This window comes from Falco naumanni, chromosome 3 (genome assembly GCF_017639655.2).
Source record: "Falco naumanni isolate bFalNau1 chromosome 3, bFalNau1.pat, whole genome shotgun sequence".
In the NCBI taxonomy this organism is placed as follows: domain Eukaryota; kingdom Metazoa; phylum Chordata; class Aves; order Falconiformes; family Falconidae; genus Falco; species Falco naumanni.
In genome coordinates, this window is record NC_054056.1 from 10,142,584 (window position 1) to 10,169,442 (window position 26,859).

The 26,859-nt window shown below is 41.8% G+C and overlaps 2 protein-coding genes across 4 annotated transcripts in view; both read left to right on the forward strand.

Moving 5' to 3' along the window:
* The window catches only part of TNFRSF8 (TNF receptor superfamily member 8), a 30,122-nt gene extending 19,069 nt beyond the window's left edge, over nucleotides 1-11,053 (forward strand). For 2 of the 3 annotated variants that reach the window (XM_040586665.1, XM_040586664.1), the window contains 9 exons: nucleotides 265-390; nucleotides 810-965; nucleotides 1,067-1,160; nucleotides 1,588-1,868; nucleotides 2,077-2,187; nucleotides 2,726-2,773; nucleotides 3,879-3,904; nucleotides 5,776-5,980; nucleotides 7,461-11,053. In XM_040586665.1, the coding sequence (XP_040442599.1) occupies nucleotides 265-390; nucleotides 810-965; nucleotides 1,067-1,160; nucleotides 1,588-1,868; nucleotides 2,077-2,187; nucleotides 2,726-2,773; nucleotides 3,879-3,904; nucleotides 5,776-5,980; nucleotides 7,461-7,708 (1,295 nt within the window). In that variant the 3' untranslated portion in view covers nucleotides 7,709-11,053. The remainder of the gene's footprint in view (nucleotides 1-264; nucleotides 391-809; nucleotides 966-1,066; nucleotides 1,161-1,587; nucleotides 1,869-2,076; nucleotides 2,188-2,725; nucleotides 2,774-3,878; nucleotides 3,905-5,775; nucleotides 5,981-7,460) is intronic. The other variant, XM_040586666.1, reaches the window with a different exon arrangement.
* A 414-nt stretch (nucleotides 11,054-11,467) lies between these two features.
* Nucleotides 11,468-26,733, forward strand: LOC121084759 (tumor necrosis factor receptor superfamily member 1B-like). The gene is made up of 10 exons (XM_040586667.1): nucleotides 11,468-11,555; nucleotides 16,572-16,674; nucleotides 18,858-18,986; nucleotides 19,975-20,124; nucleotides 20,986-21,079; nucleotides 21,164-21,357; nucleotides 22,114-22,188; nucleotides 23,135-23,172; nucleotides 23,631-23,901; nucleotides 24,468-26,733. Exons 1-10 carry the CDS (start codon nucleotides 11,502-11,504, stop codon nucleotides 24,704-24,706), a joined length of 1,347 nt encoding a protein of 448 aa, XP_040442601.1. The 5' UTR covers nucleotides 11,468-11,501; the 3' UTR covers nucleotides 24,707-26,733.
* Nucleotides 26,734-26,859: the final 126 nt, after the last annotated feature.

Sequence of the window (26,859 nt, forward strand, 5' to 3'; positions counted from 1 at the left end):
GCTGACTCAGCAGATGACTTGCCAGGTGCCCTTTCTGCAGCAGCCCACACTGGCTGAGGGTGCCATGCGTAGTGGTGCTGTAACAGGACAGCTGGGATCCCTCCATGCTTGGGTGGGAAGGGCAGAAATGTGCTAGAGAAACCCAACGGCAGGTACAAAGAGAAGACTCTGCTAGTGGGTCTAACAGGTAAATGAGCTTACAAGAGCACTTCAGCAGGATGGTTCTCAACAGGCATCCTGCATATTTTGTTTTTCTTTCTCCAGGCTATGTTAAAAAGAAAGCATGTCCTAGGGACCCAGATGAGGACTGCATGACATGTGGACCTGAACAATATGTGAATGAAGAATTAGGAAAGCCACAATGTGACGCTTGTGTATTATGTGCAAAAGGTTTGCTTTCCCTCACATATACATTGACATCTCTATTCCCTCTACGTATTTTATGTACACTTCATTTATATTTTATTCATTTAGAATTTTCAGCAGCAAAATTATCCATCCTTGGTTACCGAGGTCGAGAGCAGAATGCTACCTTGCACATAATCAGTGTTGCTTCCTGTGTGACCTGGGACTACCTAATAAATCTCTCGTCCAATGCTGGCCAAGTCCGATTTCTGCTTTCTGTCTTGCATTACAAGCCACTGTCTACAGCCTTCTGCCGTTACTCATGACTTCAGTTGCCATCAGGAAGAGCATCTGCAGCCTGTTCTGCTTCCTGAGCCTTTGAACTGATGTTGCTCAGCTTTGGCCCGTCGTGCATTTTCTTTCCAGGGTGATCCTTTGTTACCGCATCTGTTTCTTCCCCACAGAGTCTGAGCTCGTGGAGAAAAAGCCCTGCTCCTTCAATTCTAGCCGCGTGTGTGAGTGCCGACCAGGCTTGTTCTGTCAAATGGCTGTCAAGAACACTTGCTTGCGATGCCAGCAGCACGCTGTTTGCAAGCCTGGTTTTGGAGTCAAAGTCAGAGGTAGGAATTCCTGCCTGTCTGGCTTATCTCTCCTGTTCTGGTCTGTAGGCCTGGACCTGGTGGCTCTTGGTTTCTTGGTCTCAGTCGTTATTTTTATTCAGGCACCTCCACAAACGATGTTACTTGTGAAGAGTGCCCTTCTGGGACCTTCTCTGATCAAAGTTCCAGCACTGACGTCTGCAAGCCCCACACAAAGTAAGTCCGTAGTTATTTAAGGTGACAAAATAATTAATTGAAGTTAATAAAGGATGAAAAGGGACACTTCTGTCCTTCTGGTGCAAAGTATACAGATCTGTCTTAGAGGCGATGGGATAGCTTGGGGCCTGTGTGCAGAGTTTCGAGGCCTCTCTTTGTAACCATTGCACAGCTCTGTACTGGAGGAAGGAAGGGATCTCTCTTGTCTCATTTTTAGTTCATAAGTATGGTGGAGTTATACATGCTTGTGAGTATCGGCTGTGCATCCAGGTCAAGAAATAATGTCACAGGGGTGAGAAAAAGGTAAAGCAACGATTGCAGGTGGTACGAAAATGACCAAAGGGATGTTTGGCACCTGGAAAACACGCTCACATTGTACCATGGCAGTTTCCTCTGGGCTGATGAGCTGTTCTCTTTCATTCCCTAGCTGTGCCAAGTTAAACAAAGTAGCAGTAAGTGAAGGAAATGCCACACACGATCAGGTTTGCCTGGACCAATTGCCCACCTACCTCATCCCAAGCACTTTGTCCGTGAGATTCAGCAATGAAACAAATAACTCTGACCTCAGGAGGTTTGAGGAGAGCCTGGTGACCATTGCTAGTATCCTTTTAAGTGCCACGACAACTGAAAACCCCAATTCAACTCCTGAGGAGAAAGCTCTGGCTGGCACTTTTCCCACCTCAGCCAAGGAGGGGATGACGACGGGAGGTAACAAAGTATTGACTCTGTCTAGCATTTTTTATTTTGATTTATTTTTGGTAAATGCAGTTTTTGTGTGGAAGCTTCCAGCAAATCCCCTATGAGTTGTGAAATGATGTCCATGGACCTATGTCCGAACACATACATCTACTAATAGTTTCCCCTCTGCCTTTTCTTAGCCTTTCCTGTACTCCCTTTCCTTTTCTGTGTGCTATAGGTCTAGTTCTTTGGGGAGTGGTTCTCTCTGTGATAGTGCTGCTTGTGGGCATGCTGTTATTTTGGAAACGGAAGGTTTGCAAGAAGCGGATCCTCATCCTCAAAGCAAAGCGTGAGTTTTTAAAGCTGCAATACATAGCGTGCTGTTTGATCTCCAAGTGTATGCCAGCTGGGAACTCAAAAATCCCGAGATTTTGTGGAGTCATTGGGGAAGAGAATGTTCATCACTGCCTGGTGAAGGCGGGCCAGATAAGGGTTCTTGGCAAACTGTTCATGCAGCACATTGGAGAACATGGGAGAAAGTCTGAAGCAGCTCTGAATTTAGGGAGGAAGATACTAAAAGATGGGTGGGGAAAGAGTCTTCTCTCAGCACAGACACTAATATTAAATGATACCTGAAGTGTTTTGTGAGTATTTGTTGGTTCCAAGGATGGGGTTGGACTTTCAGCATGAGAGGAAGAATGATTTTTACTGATACTGACTTTCTGTAGCTTTGCCTAGTTTCATGTAGGGTGTGCCTGCAGAACCACATTCCCTCTTACAGAAAGCAGGATGTGCGTGTTGTAGGTTGGCTGTAGACCTGTGGGTGCGGTAGAGCTGTTAAAGCCTATACAATTTAGTTTTACTAAATGAATGGTTTCTTTTCTCAGCACATCTGCAATCCGTCAGTTCACACAAATCCGGGCTCGGCTCTCAAGGTGAGTGACTGATGGGCTGGGAATTGTAATCTATCTCTCTAAAGAATAAGTGGATAGTTTTAATATGGAATTTTATGGCATTTTAACTTGAACCGTGGAGGTTTTTTCCTGTCAAAGGCACGTCTCTGCTGACACCTGAAGGGCAGCCCTGACGCCGCGAGGGGCGGACCGCGCCGCTAGGTGGCGCCCTGCCCCCACGGCACCCGAGCGGCTGGGTGGGTGCCCCGGGCACTGCTGGGTGTCGCGGGTGTGCGCCACGACACGGGGGCGGGAGCCCCGGCAACCTGGCCGGGTCCCCTGGAGGGCACACATCCTGGCCAACTAACTAATCCTTCTCAGTGCTTCCATTTTCATTGCGTGATCTATTTTATCTGTTGTGTTAGACTCTCCTACTCACCACACGCCATAGCTTTTCATACTCTTTATTCAGGAATACAATTTAAACTCTCTTGTGTGCGGCTTAATTTTCTCAAAATGGGATTTTTGCTTCCTTACTTGCCTTGCACAATAGAAACTCTTACTGTGAAGCATTATAGAACTGATGCATTGAAAATAAAGGTGGCCGCATGTCAGGATAAAATTAAGGTAGTAGGCCTGAGCCCAGCTAGCTTCATGGTGCTGCAGAAGGATGCTGTACGCTCCCTTCTTTCCCAGTGTTCATTTCCTCCATCCTTGCATAAAATCCCACCCCCTTAATATTCATCTGACCACACAATGAATTGATCCAACTTGTTAATGCAGTAGAAAGTTATTAACATTTTTTACTCTTTGTTGGTTTTTTTTTTTAAATAAGCCTGTCTTCTGCTTATCTAGAAAGTTTAATCAGTTCATCATTTCAATAGCTGAGTATCATTTGTGATGTGGGGAGAGTGACAGGGATGGCTGCAGAGGGCTTTGGGGAGAGCAGGAGCTCACGATCTTGGCAGCAACATGTTGCTTGTTCACCTCAGCCATGTCACAGGAGGGTGCCCTCAGTGGTAAAGCATAACGCAGGTGGGTTGGGTGGTGGAGTAGGTGATGGCTAAGTGATCTTTCAGAGCAAATATGAACATTTTTTTGATTGCTGTGAATTTTCTTCTGATAATTTTTTCTCTTTCCATTGCAGGTTCTGACCTAGCAAACAAATGTGCAGTAAGTGTGAACAATATTCCAAAACAGATCGCTTTCTATTCCAATGTAAATAATGATATTTTTTAAATGTCCTGTCAAAGAGCGCCAGCCTTTTTGTTTGGACTTTCCCCTGTAACACATGATCCTGTAGGTGCAGTGATTGGATGTACTAGGGCTTGCTATTTTTATGTCCTGGGCTATCTTTCATGTGGTGTTAAATAACGTGATACTGTCAGTCTTATTTATGAAGGGAGTATTTGGTTTGGCCTTAGGCCATTCATGGGGCATCCTATGGGAAAAGCCCCCAAATCACAGGATGAACATGCCTTTTCTACCTTCTGGGAGAACTCTGTCTGTCAGTCCCATTTTAGCTTTCTGCTCCATTCACACAAGTGGGATTTGTACTCTTTTGTCTCCATCCATATTGCCTTCCCTCTTTCCAGGATTTGGCATGACTGTAATATAGGTACACAGTGGGTATTGTTTGTCTGGAAGACTTCCCATCAGGACCTGCTTCTGGTTTAACAGTATAGTTTGCAGGTGAACAAGACGAACATCAGTTGACACGGTAACAACAGAAAGCAGTTCCTGAGCTGCTGAAATCATCACAGCTCTGATTACTCCACTTGCAGTGAAATTACAGCTATTTTCCTCCTTTGAGTCTTCTCAGTTTATTAGGCTTGTTATCTTTAAATGTCCATATCTGCTAAAACACTCTGTAGACTGTTCCTTCCTTTTTTTTTTTAAATCAGTTTGCTTTTCAATGTTGTACATCTGCACACATACAAGGTACTAATTATTCTAATAAATCTGGTTGCAATCAGTTATCGTAATTTCAGTGCGTCATTGCTAATTCCTGAATTGCAGGGAGCTTACACTCTTGCTTTCATAATGACATCAGATGTGAGCAAGAGTTTTAAGCCGCACATTTCAAGATCATACTATGGTTTTTTCCAACCTTGCAGAAACAGAAACAGAGCTAGAAACAATCAGAAATTTGTCATGCAGGACCTTTAACCTGTCTTAGATTCTGGCTCTTCTTTTAAAGGACTGTTTGGAATTAATTCTTCACATAATAGCTAGTCTGAGCTTGGTTTTCCTACCTGAGGTTCTGCTGAGGCAATTCCATTTTGAAGTTCAACCAGTTCAACCTCTGGCTTGTTTTGTTCTTCCATAGGAGAATGGTAGGTCTTTGCAGAAATCTAAGAGGAAGTTAAACCATATATTTTCAGTTTTAACTGTTTGACTCTCACTATATGACTACATACCTGTACAGGTTTGTCCTCTGACACTTATCTCACAACTAAATATGAGAAATACCTTGTTATAAGTTCCTTCTGTGCAAATCCCTTAAAATTTTTACCTCCAGCATCTATCTTTCTTACTGATGTTACACTCTTTGCTGAAAAGTGCTACCAAGTTTCAGCCCCCCAGAATGCAGCTGCTACTGTATGACAGGATAGCAGATTCTGCAACAGACTAGGGAGCGTTAGGCTTGCAGCAAAAAGTCAAAATGACAAAGGTGGATTTGCAAGGTTCATTGGCATCTAAATTGCAGACAAGGCAGTGGAATTTACCAAAGTATCCAAGCAGGTCCAGAAAACTGGATTGCAGTGGGAGTGAGGTACATTCTTGCAAATGTCATAAAAAATTCAGCTTATAGAAGCGTTATTTTAAAATATGGCCTTAAGTGATACAGGAACCTAGTTCGAAAAAACTTATGTTCCTGTGTCAGTTAAGCACTTTGCAATTTTTTACTCCCTGTGACAGTGGTGCTATGAAGTACGTTATGTTATTCTGATTGCCGCAGAAGGACTTGGTAGACCTATTGCAGTCTTCACAGTGCTGTTTTTACATTTACCCCACTTCTCCTCTCCTCTTTGTATTGGCAGATCATACTGACTACTGACAGTAGGCCAGAAGAGGAGGAGTTAATTGACAGGACCCTCCCTTTGGAAACCAACAATAACTTGGTCTCCAGCACAGAAAAAGCATGTGGTCCTCACCTGAGTCTGACTGACCTGACACAGAGCAATGGAAATGCCCCAGATTGCCCTATTGATTCCCGAGTGAGAGACCACACGAATAATCGAATTGGTGAGTCTTGATTATTTTTTTTTCTCTTGCCTTTTCAGTTCTTCAACCATCATTCTGAGATTACTAGTAAGCTGCAAAATGTCCAAAGCTTCTAAAAAGATTGGGGCTGAAACTGCAGAACCTTTGACAGCAAGTCAACCTTTGACACGCCAGTTCTGGTGTATCTATTCATTTGAATATAACACTTTCTTGTTTTCACATTTACCTTACTCACTTAGGAACCTTACAGAAAAATGCTCGTATTCCTCTTTTTCATTCCAGAAGATGTACATTTGCAAAAGAAATTTGAAATCCAAAATATGTCAGCTGGAAGATGCTTCTGTAATACTTAACGAGAGTTGTACTTCACATGTCTCAAGCTATCACTTTGGTTTCACAGTAATAGCTTGAAATGTCTCCCATATGTTCCCATAAAGTCTTTGACTACAGTATAGGGTAGGAGATAAAGTCAAGCAAGGAAGCTTACTAACAGGGGGAGAATCGTTACTCAAGATGCAGTCTACATGAGACATGCTGGCTATGTTTCCAAACCCAGTTTCGAGGTTATTTGAAGGGGTTTTTTTTGGTGTTACTAGGGCCAACCTTTCCTTACTAAATGCCCGTTCTGTTTTTTCTGTGAGTGATGGACTTTGGATGAATGTGATTATCTGACTTACCATACCCAAATATCTCCTACAATAACCTACAGTGTCTGATCTGAAGCATCCTTCTGAATAGAATGTAGTTGTCCAAGCAATAGCAAAGGCCTCGTTTACCTTTTGTAAAGGAGTAGGGCCAACACGCTGGACGCAAGATTCAAGTCTATCCCAGAAAATTTTGTGTCTGATTCTCTGCTGGGAAGAAATTAATTTCTTTGCTGGTCCTACGACCCCAGAGAATTACCCAGAATTTCTGTACAGTGCTGATCGTTGCCCAAAGGCTGCTTTTAATGCAGTTATTATTGCTTCTTGAAACAGCAGGACCATAAACCTTGGCTTCTCTGTATCTGTCTTACCCAGATCTTGATTAATTGCTTCTTCTAACAGCCTCTCATGAATATCTTACTGCCTTTTCTAATTTCTCTTTCTCCTGTAGTCCTAGCTATAGCGCAGTGGCTTCATCACATGGGACCTAGATCCACTTTATCTAAAATGCCCAGAGTCCCACTGACGGTAGTCCAAAAACAGACAGTATAGTATAAAATGTGCAGCCCTTCTTTATCACTTGGTATGGTTGGTGCTTTTATTTCAAAATTAAAAGCACCTCATAAATAAACAGCAAAATAGACAACTTACAATGTGTGAATTCTAAAAGCTCTAGTGGGTTAGTGAATTCTGTGTTTCCACAGTGATGGGCTTGATCTGTATGCCTCTGAAAAAAAAAGAATGAGGGTGGGGGGAGAAAAACTGAGTACCAAATAAAAATTTTGCGTGAAAAGGAACCATCTCTAGGGTCAGCAGTGACTGTTAACTACGCTCAGCACTATTTTTTTCCTCCTCAGAAAAAATATACATCATGAAGGCTGACACTGTTATTGTGGGGTCCGTTTCAGAAGTGCCTAGTGGCAAGAACTGTGCTGCTAGAGGATGTGAAAGTAATGTTGATGCCCAGGAAAGCATGGAAGAGGAACTGGCAATGCACTATCCAGAGCAGGAAACAGAATCTTTTCCAGGGAATGACATAATGGTTCCTGTGGAAGAGGAAGGAAAGGAATTTCACCACCCCACCACTGCCACTGAAAAATGGTAACCCACTGGGATGTGTGAAGCTACAGAAACATCCAGCGTGACACTAAGCCTGAATCTATGACAAGGGAGGTAAACACTTAGTGCCTTAGGTTGTCTGAAAACTCATGAAAAACACTGAAACACATTCGAACAAGGAGTGCTAGAACCTATTTCATCTAACAAATGAGAGGAATCATCCAAACCATTGGCCTTCATAGCTGACATCAAATATTTCTCTTTTCCTCTCTCTCCCAGTGTTATGCTGGAAACAAATTTGAATAAAACCTACAAAATTTAGAGGAAATCTGCATGTCAACTCAAGTTTCACAGCTTGCTTTCTTTGCATGAAGGAATGGGTTGAAAACTATACCCAAGAACTTCTATTAGCTATGAAAATTCTGGCTAGAATTCAGAGTTAAGCTTGAGACTCAGTCATATTTCATATGTTGTTTCTATTCCAGTATTACCAGTACTTCCAATTTGGTCACGTATCTGATATTTTTCTTAAGGACTCTGCTCTTGACTGGAAGTAATGACAATTTCAGTTTTCTTGAACACAAACAGAACTCCTAAATTTGTGGACATTATGTCTCTTGAGGAAATAAGATCAAAAGATGCCTCACAGGCTCAGAAAACAGAAGGCAAATAAACCTAATTGAAGTCTGCTCTACTTTAGGCCATTCTTTCTAAGTTTTGAAGTCTGATTCATGTTTTTTGACTACTTCAGATCATCGATAACTGTACAAAATGACCTCTTCTGATGGAAGCCAAACTGGCTGAACATTTGGATATTGGATGAACTATGGGTTTAGCCCGGCGTGGAGTTTATAAAAAGGGAAATGAAGAAAAGAAACTATTTTTCTACAAAAAGAAAAGACTGAAAAACAGGCACAGCAGTTATTTCCTATAACATTGTTAATATCTGCTTGTTTTAGAATTGCTCATAATCAGGGTGATGCTGGTTTGCATATCTATTCTTTTTAAAAAAATCTGGTTTGTGGTCAACTGGCTTGTGTTATGCTATTTCTCAGTCTTTCATGTTGCTAGTTTGATAACTGTAAACGTAATAGTGTTGACTGTATTTTTGCACAGGACAGTGGAAAATGAGCAAGACGACAAAGTGTGCCTTAATAATCAAAAAAAGGAACCACAAAAACAATTACTTGCTTTGTAGTTTTACCCTGGACAGGATACTGTAATAACAGCTGTGCAACAGCAATGTCTTTTCCCTTACAACACACAAAGGGAACATAAAGGCATAAGAAACACCTTTTTGGGCCAGACTATAGTAGTATGAGCCCAACACACTATCTCTGGCAGTCGCAGTAAGAGATGTTATTTAGGAAGAGCACACAAGCCTGGTTAATATCTGCTGTTTGCATTCCTCGTAGTTCTGCAGTGTCAACTGTATTTGGATTAAGGATGTTAAAAGAATTTATCCCAGCCTTTAGTATTCATTCGTATTACCATTTATTTTTCTTCTCTCTTTTGAACTTCCTGGGACAATCTGCCTCCACAGGCACCTCTGGCAACAGGCTACAGGTAGTTACCATGTACTGTGTAAAGTACTTTACCACTTTTAAACTGACCTCTTATTTCAGTGCCACTAGTTCTTGTATTGCAGAATTTAGTGCAATACTGAGTTGCTTTTAGAATCCTTGATTGTATCCTCAGTCTCCAGCTTGAGTTCCCATCTTTTTATATTCTTCACGTCAGTTAGATGCTCCACTGCCTTGGTCATTTTAGGTGACCTCTTCCACGTTTTCTCTAACTTCACTACATTCTTCTGGACAGCTGGAGGCCAGAACCAGGCGCTGCACTGAAGAAGAGGATTGGGCCAAGGTTTTAAATAGTGGAAAAATGATACTTTTTGTTTCGTTCTCAGTACTTCTCTAGATGATGCCCGCCATTTTGTTTGCTTTTTATTTGGCTGCCTGTGCACATTAAGCAGTTGATTTCAGAGAACCATCAAGCATGACTCTTAAGATTGCTTTTCTGAGTGCTAGTTACTAGGTGTGAATTCAGCACCATTTATGCTTAGTTTAGATTTTTTTTCCCCCAAATGTATTGCCTTGCATTCATTTGCCACCTTTTTATGAGCTCCTTCTGGCTTTACTTGCCTTCTACATGTCATGTAGCTACCTGGATATGTTTAGTATTGCCTTTGCTATGTGGGCGCTCTTTTCGCCAGCTCACTGATGAAGATACTGAATAGAACTGGCCCCACCAATCCCCCCAGCTAACTGTTCTCTATCCTGAAAAAAATACCATTATGCTATGCTCTTTCCTTCTTGCCCTTTAAACAGCCATAATTTTTGTATCCTGTAACCTTTTAGCAAACCTATAACACGACCTTTTCTCCAATCCCATGACAACTTTGTTTTCCCACCACCTTAGGCATGGAACCTCATCAAAGGCTTTTTGAAAATCTCCATGTAGTAGGTCCGTTGGATCTTGTTTATCCGTTCAGCTTCACAATATAAGGGAATGTATGTTATCAACATTTTGTGGTTGAAGAAATAAATCTGGAGAAATTCATACCTCCTGGAACTGCAGCCCCAGAGATGAGGTGGGAGAATCTCAGCATTATGGGATCTAGTCACTGACTTTCATCAGTGGATAATGTGCCTATAGTACACTTGAAAATGGTTGTAATTTCGACTGGTGTTAGTTCCAGTACTTACTTCTTGAATTCATCATAAGATAATTTCTAAAAACAACTGCTGCCAGTGTGTATTTCAGTACATCTACCGAGTCTCACAAGAGAGGCGATTAGTGAATCCTTTCTGCCTACTTCTGGGTTTGCACTTGTTTTCTTCCAGAAGATAAGCGGCTCCTAATGCTCAGATCGAAATTTCTTTTGACTATCAGTATCGCCATGTCAGCAGCAGAGACGTGAGGTGAAGAAGGAAACAGAACTGACATTTTTTGGTTTAAGTGCTTGTTGTGCAACAGAAGGTCAAGTCACTAAGCACTGCGATAAAACAGCAATGCAAGGGAGGAGAAACAACTGTGCGGGACAAACACCGGTCACCCTTTCCTCGCTTCCCGTCAGGGTAGTTCATTGTTTTCCAGTGCATATGCCTCATTGTGGAAAAATACAGGAACTTCTGCTCATTTTAGAGAACACCAATTTGTGTATCACAAACTGTGAGTAACCCCCTTCACCTGGCTGTGACTGTTGAAGGATGCTCTGTAATGACAGCTAATTGTGTACTTCACCTCTGTATAGGAATTCACCCTTTTTGCTGGAACAGCTTTCTAGATGAATCACACGCATTGCACCTGCCAGATGTGTTAGTCGTCAGTTGGTTTAATAATGCTGGTCATCTTTGAATTAAAAAATGACATGGATTTTTAAGCCCTAGCCATGCTTTTCTTGTCTGATATGTAAATGTTTCATTGTTGGTAATTTCAGTACATAGATCAGTTGCAGGAAAAATATTTTGGAAGAGAGCCATTCCAAACTGAGGAAGCTGTTAAGTCAGCCGGAGTTTCTCCTGGGTAGCGGCAGGCCTGCCTGTGCGGTAAGGGGGCTGGGGGGCGCGGGCGGGTGCTGCGGGCGGCAGGGCCGTGTCCCGGGGCTGGGGGAGCACAAACTCGGCCCGAGGCCCGGGGCGCCCCTCCGGCGCCACCCCGAGTGCCTCTGGTGCCCGCCGGCACCGGCGCTGCCCCGCGGTGGGGGCGGGCCCAGGCTCCCACCGGCACTGCGGGGGCCCCGGGGCGGTGCTCCCCGCCGGGACCGGGGCCAGGCAGCCGCCAGCCCCGCCCCGCCCCGCGCCGTGCCGTGCCAGTACCGCCGGCAGCCTCCCGGGATGGGGCCGCGCTGGGCGCTGCTGGCCGCGCTGCTGCACGCCGCGGGCGGCCGGGTGAGTGCGGGGCTGGGGGCGGGGGGGCCGCTCCGGCTGCACCGGCTGCGCGGGGTCCGGCGCCTGCCGTGGTGCGGCAGCCCCCCGCCGTAGCGCTTGCGGGGGGGCGCAGCCCGTGGGCATCGTTTCGCTGTTGCCGTCACGGTCCCTCGGACCACCCGCCTGCTCCTGGCTGCGCTGAGCTCGGAGCGGCGCTCGCAGCAGCCTCGAGTCCCACTCCTGGACTTGCTCACAGCGCACCGGGCTCCCTGCGGCTATGCCGTTGTTATTTCCTGCCTTCCCAAAGCGATGACTAACCGTTTTTCCTGGATTTTCACTGGAAATGGGTTCGCTTTTCAGGCTTGTTTGAATATTTGCAAAAAACTGTGAGTGGTCTGGCAAGCGCACGATGTAAATCCGCGTGTATTTTACACCGCTGTCTAAACAGGAAGAGCTTGTTGTGCCCTGGTGGTTCCCTAAACTACTTTATTTACATAGAAAAGCCCTTTAATTCACATCGAAGACCTGATGCGTTGCAGCTGCGACTGTTCTCTTTTGTACCCAGCTGTGCCACTCCTTGGCAATGAATGCTTTTAACTGTTTAAACCAAAGAGCTTGATGGGATCTATTTGACTTTGATGGTGTGTACGCTGTACTGGTATAGTGATAGTATTTTTCTATCTGATTTTAAAGTGTCCTGGGTTGTGAAGATTAATATGGAAATGCTGCTGAGATGTACGGGTTGTTGCCTTTTCGTAGGATGTGTATGTTATTTACAAGTTTATTTAATCTTATTAATTTAGCCTTGCTAAGGCAAAAAGGTTCAGTGAAACCAGATGAGGATATCAGAATGTGTATCGAACCTGGAATTATGTAGTGGTCAAGGAGCACTGGGTGCTATAGCAGGCTGATACTACGTTAAAGTAATTCTTTTAACTGCTTCTCACTAATTTTTGATTCAGCCCTGGTTTTTGTAAGGTGATAGTATTTTGAACCTGATTTACTGAACACCTTGGAGTGGGTAGGGTAGTACAGATAAAGAAGGGAGTCTCAGAATTGTAGCAGATCTTACCACCAGAATTTAAGCGTGAAGTTTTGTCATGCTTCTTGCTGAACAAAGGGCTTGGATTGGAAAGGATTTAACTCTCCTTTCACCCTAAATGTGCCCGTAAAATTGTGACAGGCTGGGAGTAGTTGAGACCTGAACGACCTTATCAATAGGTAGAGCCAGGTTGGTGCATTGGCTCAAGCTCTTCCAATTTGGAAGAAGTCTGAATCCAGACCTTGTGTTGTAGTTCGTGACATGGGCTCAGCTCTGGTGCTGACTGGGGTCTCGGTTGTGGTTGGTCTCTGTACAACTGGGGACACCCCCCCACCCCCGCAGGCCCTTTCCCTTTACTAGTGCTGCTCCACACAGCACAGGTACAGCTGCAGGCTTGAAAATCATGAGATACAGGCATGATCTCCACTCCTTTTATCTTCCAGGGGTAGGATATAGGGAATCTTGGAAACATTGTACTTGTGCCTACGTAGAGTTGTACTAACCTCTCAGCTGCGTGGAGAGTGCTGTTAGCCCACTCCTCCCCAGTGACAAATCAGGTCACCTATATACTGGGTGTCTGTAGTGCAGATGGGAAAACTGATTCAAACAATTCAGGCACTCTGGAGAGAGAGTCTTGAGTCATTGACTTTTTGCATCTAACTTCTTAGTTATTGCTTAATACACAGGCATTGCAGAAATCTCCCTAGTGAGTTGTGTAGTCAAAGGCAAGCATAGTTCACTAGTTTCTGTGTCAAAATAGATTGCTTAATTTGATTAATGGGTATACAGCTAGACTAAACTTCATGTTTAATAATGTTTGTGCTTCTGCTGCTAGATAGATATGGCATTATACTTCTACTTGTACCTGTCAAATTAGATCGAGTCTTACAAAGTCTTCATTTTGTTTGTGTAAATACCCTAAAAGTCTGCTGCCCTTAGACACTACTGCCTAATCTGACAAGTTCTAAGGGTATAAGAACAAAAGAAGCAACATCAGGTTAGTTTCCCTTCAGACAATTTGCTAACAGAACACAGAATCAATAAAAGCAGAAGGCAAAATAAGGACTTACGAGAGATACAAACAGTAACAAAATGCAAGGCTTGCGGAATAGAATCTGGCCCTACTCATCAGTCTTTCAGCCCAAAGTGGCCAACGGATCTGCATGCCAGATACAAACATTGTACTGCCCAACTCAGCCCTTCAAATTGGTGAGATGGCTAGAAAAACTGGGGTTGTCGTGTAGCCAAGAAATTTAGGAAAGTTTTATACTTAGGAGGCCTGCAATTCCTCTGACAGAGTAGGAGATTTTACTGCTGGCCTTGACAGCTTTGATTAAACTAGTTTACATTGGAAGTAACTACTAAAAGTAATGGCATCCTTTCAGTGCAAACAAAGCTGAGCTCATGTGTGTATAGAAATTGTATCTATGCGAGTTACAACTCCCTTTTAGTTTCCCATAATGTTCTTTGAGGACAGTTGGCAAGAAATTGTCAGTTGTATGTTACTGAGAGCCACAGATCATCAGATAAAATTTCAGGGAGATTCTATCAGACAGTAGAGAGATCCTTTCAAGCACAACTTAAGAGAAATAGATGTGAACCCATCAACCGACAGGTTTTCCTGTGTCTTTAACTCACAGGGCAGTATTTACAACAGGTAATGCAGAAGATAAGAGCATTTTTTGCCAGGAAGCCTCACCAGCAGGGTAATATGTGATGCGGTTTATTTTATTTCTCCACATTTTTTTTTCCTGTGTTTGCTCTTGCAGTGAAGTTTTACATTTGAAAAAAACTCTCGAGTATTTGTTTTAATGAAGTTGATCATAGTGACTACAAAAATGTGATGACAGCACCTGATCTTTTTTAATAAACAAGAAAGTAACTTAAAAATACTTCTGATGAGAGCAGAGCCTCTTGCTTTTACTTCAAAGTCTTCAGTCCTCATGCAAGCCCCCTTTAAATAAGCCTTTTTAACTGGAAAGCAAAAATGGAGGCCAAAGTAGATTTTGGAGGTATTTGAGGCTGCAGCATGTTTCCTGCAACCTGGCTTCCTTCTCATCAAAAGACAAAGAGCAGAATTTGAAAACTGCACTTTGTGCTTGGCAGCTCTTTCTTATTTCACCTGCTCTAGTGTTTAAGGAGATTTTTTTTTTCCATCCTTCCCCACTCCATCACAGTTTCTAGCCTGTTACAGGCATCTTTACAAAGTTTGTTCTTCAGTTTGCAACTTGACTGTTTCTCATTGATCGGGCTGTGAGAGAATGGGGCTGGTACTAGTGAAACCTGTCCCCAGTTCCCCAGTCTAGTCCTGAGCTCAACTGACCGATCAGGAGAGACCAGAATTGTCCTGATGGGTGGTCAGCGTTACCGGCTTTCACAGCGTTTTAAATAGAGGCTGTGAAACTCCTACTTAAATGGTTTCTTTCCTTTTTTCTTTTCTGGGATAAATATTGAAACTCAAGAATGCCTTTCTCTGCCTTCACATTCTCAGGAAAGGTTCTTTTAGACACTGACCGTTGAGTAGATGGGCAAAATCCTTTTTTTTGTACAGCTAGGTAAAAAGTAAAGTATTTCAACAAGCTGCATAAGAAAATGTTGGGTTCTCTTTAAGCGATTGTTGAGAGTGGGAAGTGTTACTCTACTTTGTCCGTAATATGAAGACACAATAGATAATCAACATGTTTTTTCAGTAAGGAGGAAGGATATTTTCATTACCGGCGTCTCAAGAGCATGTTCCTGTTTTGATTTCTCTTTTTAGTAATACTTTTTTAAAGTACTTCTCTAAATGTGTGTAGATTATACATTGAGTGGTCTTTTCAGACTGCAGAAGGCTGAGCAGCGTCACATACTTTTTGAACAGCATCTTTCTGATCTAGCAGGAAACTCCTACGCTTGTACTATCTAACATTAGCCTTTTTCTTTTGAGTGACTACATTTTTCCCTTTGAAAATAAATAGCAGGTCCTCCAATATTTTGACACTTGTTCATTGAAATCATTGAGCTGTGCTGATCCGCGTGAGCTGAAAATAAGGCACATTGTATTTTGTGACTACTTCTTGCACATTTGACCTGCCATGATAGGTAGCGTTTTTTATTTCTAATTATGTTTTGCAGCCAGTTGCTCCTTTTCAGAAGCAGCAGTGCAGTTTTTGGAGGCATCATTTTCAAAACATCAAGGCCTTTCTCATTCAGAAAGGAATCACAGAGTATCTGGAATGAGAAAAGCCTTTTTTCCTTTCCTTTGGTGAAACAGTTCTAATAGTGCAGGTCCTCTGACTGAAGGGGTGAGTTATCTTACCTGGATAGCACATGGGTGTAAGTGAGGACGTAATGAACGTAAGCGCAGTAGAGAATGGAGCATAGTGCCCTGTGGCCTTTCGTGGCACCCACTGATGGAAACAGAAAGATTCCTTCAAGCACTGCAGTAGTGCTGGACCTGCAGCTCCCTTGTCCACCAGCTCAAGAGGCCTGAGGGAATTAAGGAGCAAAGTCAATCTTCTAGTTTCAGATGGGGCTCGAAATATGTATAGGGAGTAGACCTACTAAGAAAGAAGGTACGTAGCCACTTCCAGAACATGCTTCTCCCCACAAACCCACAAGTAGGAATTTACATTTCACTAGTGTTTGTCAAGGGTTTGAATCATGGCAAATGAGAATAGGTACTTAGTCCTTTGGTTTAGGGGATGCTGTGGTGACCAGGTGTGATCCCATAGTTCCATTGCATTCTTTTGAACATAAAATCTGGAGAAATCACCTGTTCGTTGTGACAGATCTTTGGAAAACAGAGGAATCTGTAAATGGTCTCAAGTAGCTTATAAGCTGTGCATTCTCCTTCAGTTTATGGCGTCTGCTGCTTTCTGTTTCATCAGGCTTACATCACTGCCTAGGAAAGGAAGGTGGTCGGAACTGCACTGATCTTTAAGTGTTTGTCTCTTTTTGAATCTCTACAGTTTGAATGGACTTGTGGTTCATGATCTTCCATTAATTTCTCCTAGGAATATTCATTGCCTTATACACCACAGTTTGCAAAATGCAAAGATCCCAGCACGGAATTCTATGAGGAAGAACTTAATAAATGTTGCAGCCAGTGCCCTCCAGGTAGGTTATAATTCAAATTATTACTTTACACAGCCAAATTCAGTCAGTTTTCAGGTAAGCATAGCACCTTTTGATTACTTATACATCGGAAGAACATTGGATTTTTGCTGCTGTAATGCACTCTAGCTGGAAGACAATGAAATGCTGTGAACGTAAAACCCATCTGCAAAAGACACACATTGTTCACCAGAACTGGAATTCTCGTACAGGGTTCACCTGGCCAGGGCTTGTCAGGAGGTAGGCTGCTGAGCTCTTGTAAGCCCAGCTTTTTGCTGAGCTTTTGTAAGCCCAGCTTTGCTTGGTATTTTGAGTAAAGTATTTGTAAGTCAACATTGGGGTGGGAGCAACAGCTTGCTAAGGGAATTGCAAAAATTCGACAACATGTGTCAGACCCAAGCCCGCTAATAAGAAAAATGTTGTAAAACAGGACATGAGGTAGAGCTTAGTTTCTGTACTTTGATAATACCACTCATATAGGGGGGCTTTCCATTGGAGAGCTTAATCTATAATAGCTCATTAAAGGAGTTTTGTTGTCTTTTACTGTAAATCAGACACTGCAGAATCAGAGACTGGGTGCAAGAATACAGAAACTGTCTGCTTTGAGGTGTCATGTCTTACACTCCAGTGGTAATTATTAGTGATCTTTTGTTATCAAAAGTTGATGACTACCGAAATGTGGTTGTGTGGGTTGGCTTTTCTTGGGGCAGTAATGCTGTTTGGATATTTTGCTAACAGAGTTTTTGCAATGAGTTGTCATTATATTACTAGATTAGACACAGCAAAAATCTGCCTTTTTTTCTTATTACATGCTGAGCAAGCAAAATTTGTCTCCATAAATGCTGAGTTTCTGTCAGAGAGATCCGGAAGTTTAAGCAGGAAATCAGTATGTGCTGAAGCAGTCACAGTTGTCTGAATTAACCGAAAATGTCTAGATAGACCTGTCAAACTTCCTTTGTTAAAAACACAACAGATGAAAGATGGTAATTCATAGGTAAAACCTTTTTCTGTTGTGGTCTGTACTGTTCTGTCAGTTCCTCCTTAATTTTATTTTTTAGAATAACAAACTCTGGACAACAAGTTGTTTAGACAACAAGTCTAAAATCATTATTTTCATTGTGAATTCAAATTTTTTTACTGTAATTTATGAAAAATTGAAGCCTAAATCATTAGCAGGATGTGGGAGGCAGAATTTTAAGCTTCAAGTAAGTACACGGAAAAACAAAGTCTTTGGAAATAATTCCTATGGCTCACCTCCAGGGATCATTCTTTTGCAGAACAGAGATTCTCCAAGCAGCTCCAAAAAATTTAAGTGTTACTCCTGCTTTCTGAGTATATTTTCCAGGATATTTCTGTACAGGATATGAGACATTGACTTTTATCTTCCTCCTTTCAAGCAAGGGGGAAATGGCAACTGAGGTGTTTCCCTTTCTCCAAAATGGGTATGTTGGAGCTCATATTTACTTATTCCCACCACTGCACTGAACTCTGTTGTTGGTGAGAAGCATTGGAGAAACTACCTTTGATAGCTTTTGATTTTGTCTGGAATGCCAGTAGCTTTGGAAACTGACTGCTTTGCTGTGTTAGGGTTGGCTGAAGAGCTGAAGGAAAATGAGTGAGCTCACGTCCCTTTGGTAATGACAAGTGGTGAACTTCTAATTCAGGTCTGTTTGTGATAACACTTTATTAAGCCTTCTTCACTTGCTGCCTGTAAAGGTAGTAAGGGCCTCACCCAGACACATCATTCTGCCACATGCCAGACTTTCGGTGTGAAAAGCCATCCTGTGTGTCGCCACAAAACACAGCTTCTAGGAGGGTGAAAAGTTTGGTTTATGTACCATGGTGGCTGCATCAAAGTGTATGTTCAGGGGTTTTGTTAAGGATTGAGGCTGCCTGGTTTTGAACATGTCTGGAATTCACTGAACTGAATGTAGGAAAAGGGGGTCAAACCAGAACAACATAAATCAAATCAGAGTTTCCCTGTATATACATGCAGTCCCCCTTGAAGTCAATACGTACTTGGTGTACATTACCAATCTGATAGTGGCAGTGAAGGGAAGGTGTTTCTACAGCTAAGAATGAAACTTAACCTTAAACAATTCCTAGTGATCTTTTCCAATGAGAGGCTTTCTGCTTTTTTTTTTTGTTTGTTTGTTTGGTTTGTTTTGGTTTTGTTTTTTTAATAGGTGAATACAAGACTGAGAGCTGCAGTCACACTGTGGACACAAAGTGCAGTCCCTGTAGCCCTAACACATACACAGCAATCTGGAATCGGTCTCCGCAGTGCTTTGCCTGCTCGCCACCCTGCAGGAAAGGTAGGCTTGGGTGGCTAAAGAGGCATTTGTGACTTTAACAGCCTGCTCAGGCTGGGCTTGGTTTAACTTAGTCTTTTCTCCCTAAGAGAACGAGGTGCTTTTGTCTGTCACTCGTGTAGTCCCATTCTCATGCTGTTGGTACTGGTAAGATCTGTGGAAAAGAACCAGGGAAAAGCCTTGCAGGCAGCCCTGCCCCATTTTCTTTCTAAGTCCTAAAAATGTGACACCAATCTTACATTCTTGGGAACTAAGGCACTGCATTGCTAAAATGGATCCAGATTTCATCAGCAGAGTAACTTCCTGCTTATACTTTCCAGCCCAGGGAGCTTAAGACCTGACTTGCACAGAGGTAAATGCGTAATTACATTCCAGCATCCAGTCATCTCGGTTTGTCTGCTGAACTGACAACAGCCAGCACTAGTTGTGATAGTTCTATATTATTTTTATTTCTTTTGCAAAGCAGCATAGTCAGTGAGAGCATGCTGGATGAGTTTGTTAAAGCAGCAAAACAATAAATAAGGTTGTACCAACGTCTGTAGATCAGTCTAATAGATCACATGCATTAACAAATTCAGTCACACTGTTGCCCACCATTTCTAACAGAAACTAGTGTAGAAAATTATCTACTTGGCTCATTGGCAAGTAAGTTTTAAGGATACAGTCTTTATCTTTGGTCTCATCTAAATAGATAATCCTACAAAACTGGTTAATTACAGTATGAAAATGTCTGTAATAAGGTCCCAATCACTTTGGATACAGTTGCACGATCTGCATGGACTGCAGATCTTGGTGTGGCCCCCAGATACTGCAGTGATGAACACAGGTAACACAAATTTGCATATTTATGGTTATGATACAATATACAATACATACAATATACAATATATACAATATAATGCAACATCACCTCATATTAACTTGAAATGTTGCAGGCTATGATTTTATATGTTGCTAATGATATCTTCCCTTATTCTTGTTTTACAAACAGGATTTGTGCAGAATCAGACATGCACTAAATCACAGGACAGAATCTGTAGCTGCCCACCCAATGAGTACTGCATTTCGAAAATATTTGGGTACTGCGAAATCTGTAAAGTGCATAAAAAATGTGGAAAAGGTTACAGAGTTTCCAGAAGAGGTAATTTAATTCTCTATACACACAAAACAGTTTTACTCTATGAAGAGGGTTATTTTTTTTGCATAAATATTTCTGAACCTGTCTCCAACTCAGTAATTTACAGGAATATGGCCTTTTAATTCCTTACAGTTATGCATTCTTTTTAGTGCAAGCATTATCTTAGCGAGTAGGCAGTAATTAGAGCAACAATATTCTCAAGAGGTATATCCAAAGGGACAAGAAGTGGCTATCTGTTACTACCATATATCATAAAGTTCCCCGATCCAACTTAATCTTCCTTTGTTTTGCTCTGCTGTGTGATTTATTCTATAAAGATACTCAGACTCAAAACCACTTAATTCCTCCTGAAATCCTTGAAACAGAGCTTCGCTTTGAATTTTGGTTATGGTAAATAATGATGACTCTATGCTGTCCTGCAGAATTAATCTGTTTTTATTAGATGGTGAAATTCACCGCTCTGATAATGTAGCTGTCTCAAGATGATGAATATTATTCAAAGAGGTGGAACACTGAGTATTTTTAAAAAACTAAGAATCATTTGAAAAGATACAGAGCTCCAACAGAATGGAGTAGGTGGTCAGTCTGCCAGGGACCAGTGGAAAAGCTCAGCTTTGTCTGCAGTACCATATTTTAACCTTTTGATGGGTCTTTGAAAAAGACTGACTACGATGGGCACGAAACTAACAGCCAGTGAATTTTCTGATTTGTGTTTGGGTGGGTGTTTCAGATTAATCTCTATAGTTAAAGACTGTATTTTGTCTACTGCCTCTGTATCACTTCCAGGATCTGTACTGCCGACCTTGATTATTCATTTTTGTTTCTCACTAGATGACTAACGGGAGTTTTTCTGTTTGTTTAAAGGGACAGATAGCACAGATACAGAATGCAAACCTTGTCCTCCTGGCACTTTTTCACGTGAGGAATCTTACGATACCAGCTGTATACCACATACAGTGTGAGCCGGTGTTTCTGTCTAATAGCAACCTCAGCTGTGCACAGGGCTGATTTCTTTCCTAACTTCTCTTTTTGTTTCTTGCAGTTGTAAATCAGTGGCTATTCCTGGAAACAGCGTGAATGACACTGTTTGCAGTGACTCAAGAAAAGCGGTTGCCACTGTTCTACCTCACACTGTTTTGAACCTGCTCCTGACCCAAAGCTTGCCTTCCAACAAACCTGAAAAAATAACTCGACCTGTCACTTCAAACTCTGTGACTGACGTGTCTTACATCATCGGTAAGCTGTTAACTCATTTAAAGTTACTTCTGTCTGGCTAGGAAGCAAGTTTGTATTTACTGTTCAGCTTCTTTCTAGGACCAACGACCTGTACTCAGAGCTGTAGAAGAGCTGAATTAATTCAGTATGACACTGCTTGTAGTGAGTGGCGCAGTACTTACCTGTGCATCTGCGCTACCCTGGAGACTTTGTAATGCTGGAAATAGTTCTAAAAAGCCCCAAACTAGATTATACAAAGCATTTCCTGAGAACTGCTACCGTGAAGGAGCTGGTAGAAAAAGGTGTATCTTAGATTCTGGACTGAGGCAAACCTGACTTCTTAAACTCCTTGGTGAGAAGTCTGGAGATTTCTGGCAGCCTTTTCCAAGACAGGAGGTCCTTGTGGCATTTGCAGGTGTGGATGCGTTCTCTCCTGTTCACAACCTGTCTGGAAGGCATGTATGTTTAGGAGCATTCTGGGCTGCCTGGCCGTGTGTTTAACAAACCGTTGCTAGCCTAGAGACATGTTTTGTGACAGAGGCCAAAAGTCTGTCCTGACTTCTCCGGAAAGGAAAATTCGATTTTATGAAGTGGTGGAGACTGAAATGAGATGTTGGTATCTGACAACAGAGGCATCAAATGCGAATGTCAAACACCACTGGTATTTGTAGATTTAGCTTTTGTAGCCGTGGACAGAAGCTACAAAACTACCTCTTTCTAATTAGATACTTTATCAGATCCACCTGCTAAATAATATATCTTTTTTATTTATTTCAGGATCAGTAGCAGGGCCATTGTTATTGGTCCTGATAATCGCTATTTTGGGGTGTTGTGTAGTCTCCAAAAAAAAAGGTAAGATTCATGAATTGAAAACAAGCAGATCTGTAAATACGGGAAAGAGTGTCACCTGATTTTGTATGGATTTGAGCCTAGTGTTGACTAACATTACTATCTTAGAAGATGCTAGCTCTCTGAAGCTTTTCTCATGGCTGTCTATGGATGAAGTATAACAAATGTGGAGATTCTTTGGTGTCTAATAATGTATGAGTTAGTTTATTTTCCTTTCAAGTGGATAAGGCGATGATTTACAGGTTTCTGCCTCACTAGCTGGCAACCTGTAGCTTTGTGAAACCCGCAGAGCATTTGACACCGTTCCTCTATTATACTGGGACGAAATTGGCAAGAAGCTTCAAAGGTCAATAGAAGAGAGACTAAGAGAAAACTCAGTCAAATCAGCTTGAACACATAAGCTTTGCAGCTACAGAAAAGTAGAATTAAATACTCCAGGAATTCAATATGTATTTAGAATAAAAGTATCTTTATTGAATCACATGGGGTGAAATTAATCTCAGTACAGGGATACAGTAAGGGAAATGTCCCATTCAAATCTCTCTTGTTCCTCTGATTTTAGACAATTGTCCAAACATACAACATCCTAGTGGAGTTGGACAGCTGTGCAACAGCTGTACTCCTACTGGAGATTGTTAAATATTTTGTACTTCATCATTTAAATATTAGACATTATCAAATGTTATCATTAAACAGTGATGACCATAGTTTATTGTCATCAATGCTTTTTCTCACTTACTAATTCATGTAGAGGGTCCTCTTTGCTTGCTGGCTAAATTTAAGTCACAGTTATGAAATCAATACAATATAGCTTTCAACATTTTCAAACACTGTGTAATAAATGTACATTCGGAGTTTATTTGAGGAGCAGAGAATGAGAGTAGTTAAGAGAGCAGATTTTGTAACAGAAACAAATTTAGGTGCTAATAAACTCTTTCCTCACTTGCAGCCCTTGTATACTCTCCACCGACCACAGCAGCAGATTCGGTGAGTGTCACTCCTTCCTTTCCATCTTTTCCATTTCTTTAGAAGTTAACACAGAAATCATGCAGTCTTACCTAAGCAGAAGAAAACAGCAGAAAGGCAACTGGAGTGAGAATGAGGTGGTCTGGTCCCCAAGCTAGAGTGTAAGATAACTTACATAACGCACAAAATGCACCGGCCTCGCTTGACATTAGGCTGTGTCAGCAACAAAGCACAGCTGCGGTTCAGCAGAGCAGCCTATAGATCCTCTGTTCCCTGGGCAATCAGTGTCGAACTGTAGGTGCCTTCAGGAGACAGGCTCATTTTGTTGAACGCCTGATGAGCTGGTATGAATTTTACTTAGTCATCACTATGCAAATGGCCATTACCAGCCGTTCCTTTAGCTGGCTAAGTACTGACCAGCTCTTTGTTAGTGTTTGTTAAAAAGATTAACATTTTGCATTTTTCTGCAAATGTTCCAGCCTTTTTCCGCTACAGAAAAGCAGTGTGACAAAACCCCAAGAAATACAGGATCACAAAACTCCAGCAGTTCTGAACAGGAGGAACAGCATCTCTTGGAAACTTCTGGGTCCAGCAGTAGCTCCCTGAATCGTCCAACTGGATCTGCAAGACTCAGTGTAGTAAATAACAAGAACAATGAAAAGAAAAAAACAGAAGAATTTCAGCAGCAACGCTCGGCTGCAGAAGGGTGTAAGCTTCACAGCGGAGACAGACACCACTCTGCGAGTTCAGGTAAGAATGTATCAGAATGATCAAGAACCCCTTGACATTTGATTATTGATTCTGAGTCTTTTTAGCAGAAGTTTAAGTGGCAGGATAAAACATCAGACTCGCGTTCAGCAGAGAGTATTTTGTAACTTCTGAAAACAAGAAGCGATTGATTTTAGCTGTCAGCCTCAGACAGTAAAGCGCGTGTGCTCAGTGGAGAAGTTATTTGCAGCCTAGGGGATTGGTGTGATGGTGTAGGCGCTTACCTGTGAGTGGAGTAAGAGCCAAAGGGAGCCGTAAGAAAAGAACATTGTCAAAAGCATCTGAGATGGCAACAGATGGGTTGTGATCCAGGGCTCTGTATGTATGTATTTATTTATTTATTTATGGGATGACATGTGGATTTTATGGTACAAAAAAAACCCTAAAATGTTATAGAACCAACTCCACCACCTTGCCTAAATTAAGTGAAGCAAGACAATGTTTAGTGTCTATTTTAGCTTGAAGTCAAAGCACTGGATAAAGAATCCAGCTCTCCTGTTTTGGGTTTCATTCTTCTGTGTTTAATGTGTTTTCTGTTTATTTGACAGAACATTCTGGTAACGGAGGAACGCAGGTGAATGTGACTTGTATTGTTAAAGTATGTAGTCCAGACTGCAATTCCCAGCTCCCAGAACAGACAAGTTCAACAAGCATGGATTATGGAAATGCTCCCTCTTATTCCCCAACAGGGGAAGAAATTCCCCTTTCCAAAGAAGAAAACCCCTTGAAAAAAGAAACTGAAATTCAGATCTCAGTAGAAAATGAGGACAATTTACTTCAAGACTGACTTCCAGAAGAAATGAAGCTTCCCCTGGGTCTTCAAGATGTGGGGATGAAAACCAGTTAAAGGAAATTACAGATCGTATGCTGATCGACTGATAAAATTAATCAAACAACCCATTATCTTCTAAAATAAACATTGTTAAATGTAGCATTGTTAGAGAGACTTGAAATTTTAGGCCAATATAGACATTGATGCTTTTGGGGTTTTTAATCTTTTTTTGTCAGCTTTGAGAGTCAAAGGATGATCTTCGCAGTTTACAAAAATTTTCTTTTAAACTGAATGGCCAGCTTCTCCCTTTCTTCTGTGATACCCTACCAGAGATCCTTACCAGATTTGAAAAGGAACATTTTTCTAACTTCATGCCATTGATTTTTTTTCTCCTGAGACTTCCTGTGATGGTAATTTGGGTTCAGGTATGCCACCTGTCAAGAACATGGCTGTGACCAGCACTTCCAAGAGACTGCAGTTAAATCTTCATTCATTCAATGCTAATGAATTATCCATTTGATTTTAATTTTCAGACTATTGCATTCAGTTTCCTATCATGTATCTTCACGGACATACTTCCACTCATCCTCCTGGATATTTCTTTTGTTATTACAGTTTGCTTTTGCTCATTTTTGGACCAAACTTGTCAAATCCACATTAAGTATATCAAGGAGTGAAATCTTTTGCAGGAGCTTTTTAAACTAGATTACAACAATAGCAATTTATTAGCTGTACAATACTTCATTTTATTTTAGAAAATCTGTATTAAGTAGTTGCCCTCTTGGAGTAGGAAGTAGATACCTTTTGATTGACAGCTCTAAAGTTTGTCATCTTTGTGTCCTGGTTGATTTAATATGGTTCCCTGATTGATTCTGACCTCTTTTTTGAGGTTAACCATAAACCCAAAATATTTTTGCCTATGTTCCGGTGAATATTAGAGAAGGCTTATGTGAGTATGTATGCCAGAGAGCTCATGCCCGCTGACCTCACGAAAAGGACACGCTCCTGACGTGGCACAGCATGATCTGTAAGGAGGGGAATTGACTCAAACCTCAGAACCAGAAAATCCTGTTCTCCTTTGCTTCTTGCTTGACATTGAAGATCCAGCCACCTCTTATAGAAAATTAGTAGAGGTTTTCCTTGAATCAGAGTGGGAATCTTTTGGGTTTGGATGTCAGTTTTTAGGATCCCATTTCCTGTAATTATATTTTATATATGTGACTTAAACGACAGTTGCGGTGTCTGTATTCAACCACAGTGTGCAGTAGGGTGTCTGAATTACAATGGAGTGAAGTCCTACAGTAGGCATAACTTTTTTCTTTTATGCCATAAAAACATACTGTTGGACTAGACGCTTGCTGTACATCCCTTCCAGCCGAACTGTTCTATTCTACCTCAAGAGACACCAAGTGCAGTAGTTATTTCTGAGGACTTAGACTGAAAAAGGCATTTTGGAATAGCATTTATTCTGCAACTACAGAAGATACACAGATTTTTAAAATACAAAGTTTAAACTGCCACAGGACCTATAAGTTTTACTAATATTATTTCTGGAACAGAACTGACAATCAGGTCTTTAATTCTGCTGTGAAGGAACCTCTCACAACTGTATTAAAACTTGCACTTGAAGGCAATTTTCAGAAAAAAACCTTTGAAAATGGCCACACTGAAACCATTGCAGAACTGAAGGATTTAGGCAAGAAAACCTAATTTGTAGAGTGCTTTGAATCCCTTGTGCTGCAGCGGGTATGGCCATGCCCACCAGCTCCCTGTACGGGCACCGCGCTGGAGTAAGAGTGGAAGATTTTTGAGTAAGTTTTAAAAACAGTAAAAGGAAGATCTTGTTACAGCAGTTAATTTACTGGGTTCTCAAATTACGGAGCTGTGTGACAGAAGGAAAATCCAAGTTTTATGTTGAAGTAGGAAGAATGTGCTTGTTAAAAAAAAAAAAAAAACCACAAAAAAACCCAGCCTCTCTTTTTGTAATTACGCGTTATCTGCAAGTTTCCCGACATCTTTATTAAAACCTCTAATTTCTGGAATGGGTTCTTTAATTCCACAGGTTGACCTGCTGCTTTCCGAGGGCCCTTCCCTGTGGTGTCAGGTGCCGCCCGGCCCGGCGCGGCGGCCGCTCCCCCCTCCCGCCTCACAGCCCCGGCGGCGCTTCC

Coding starts and splice junctions, on each gene's coding strand:
- LOC121084759 (XM_040586667.1), top strand. CDS start 11,502: ATGGGGCCGCGCTGGGCGCTGCTGGCCGCGCTGCTGCACGCCGCGGGC. Junction 11,556..16,571: donor TGCACGCCGCGGGCGGCCGG/GTGAGTGCGGGG, acceptor AATTTCTCCTAG/GAATATTCATTGCCTTATAC. Junction 18,987..19,974: donor CTCGCCACCCTGCAGGAAAG/GTAGGCTTGGGT, acceptor TTTTACAAACAG/GATTTGTGCAGAATCAGACA.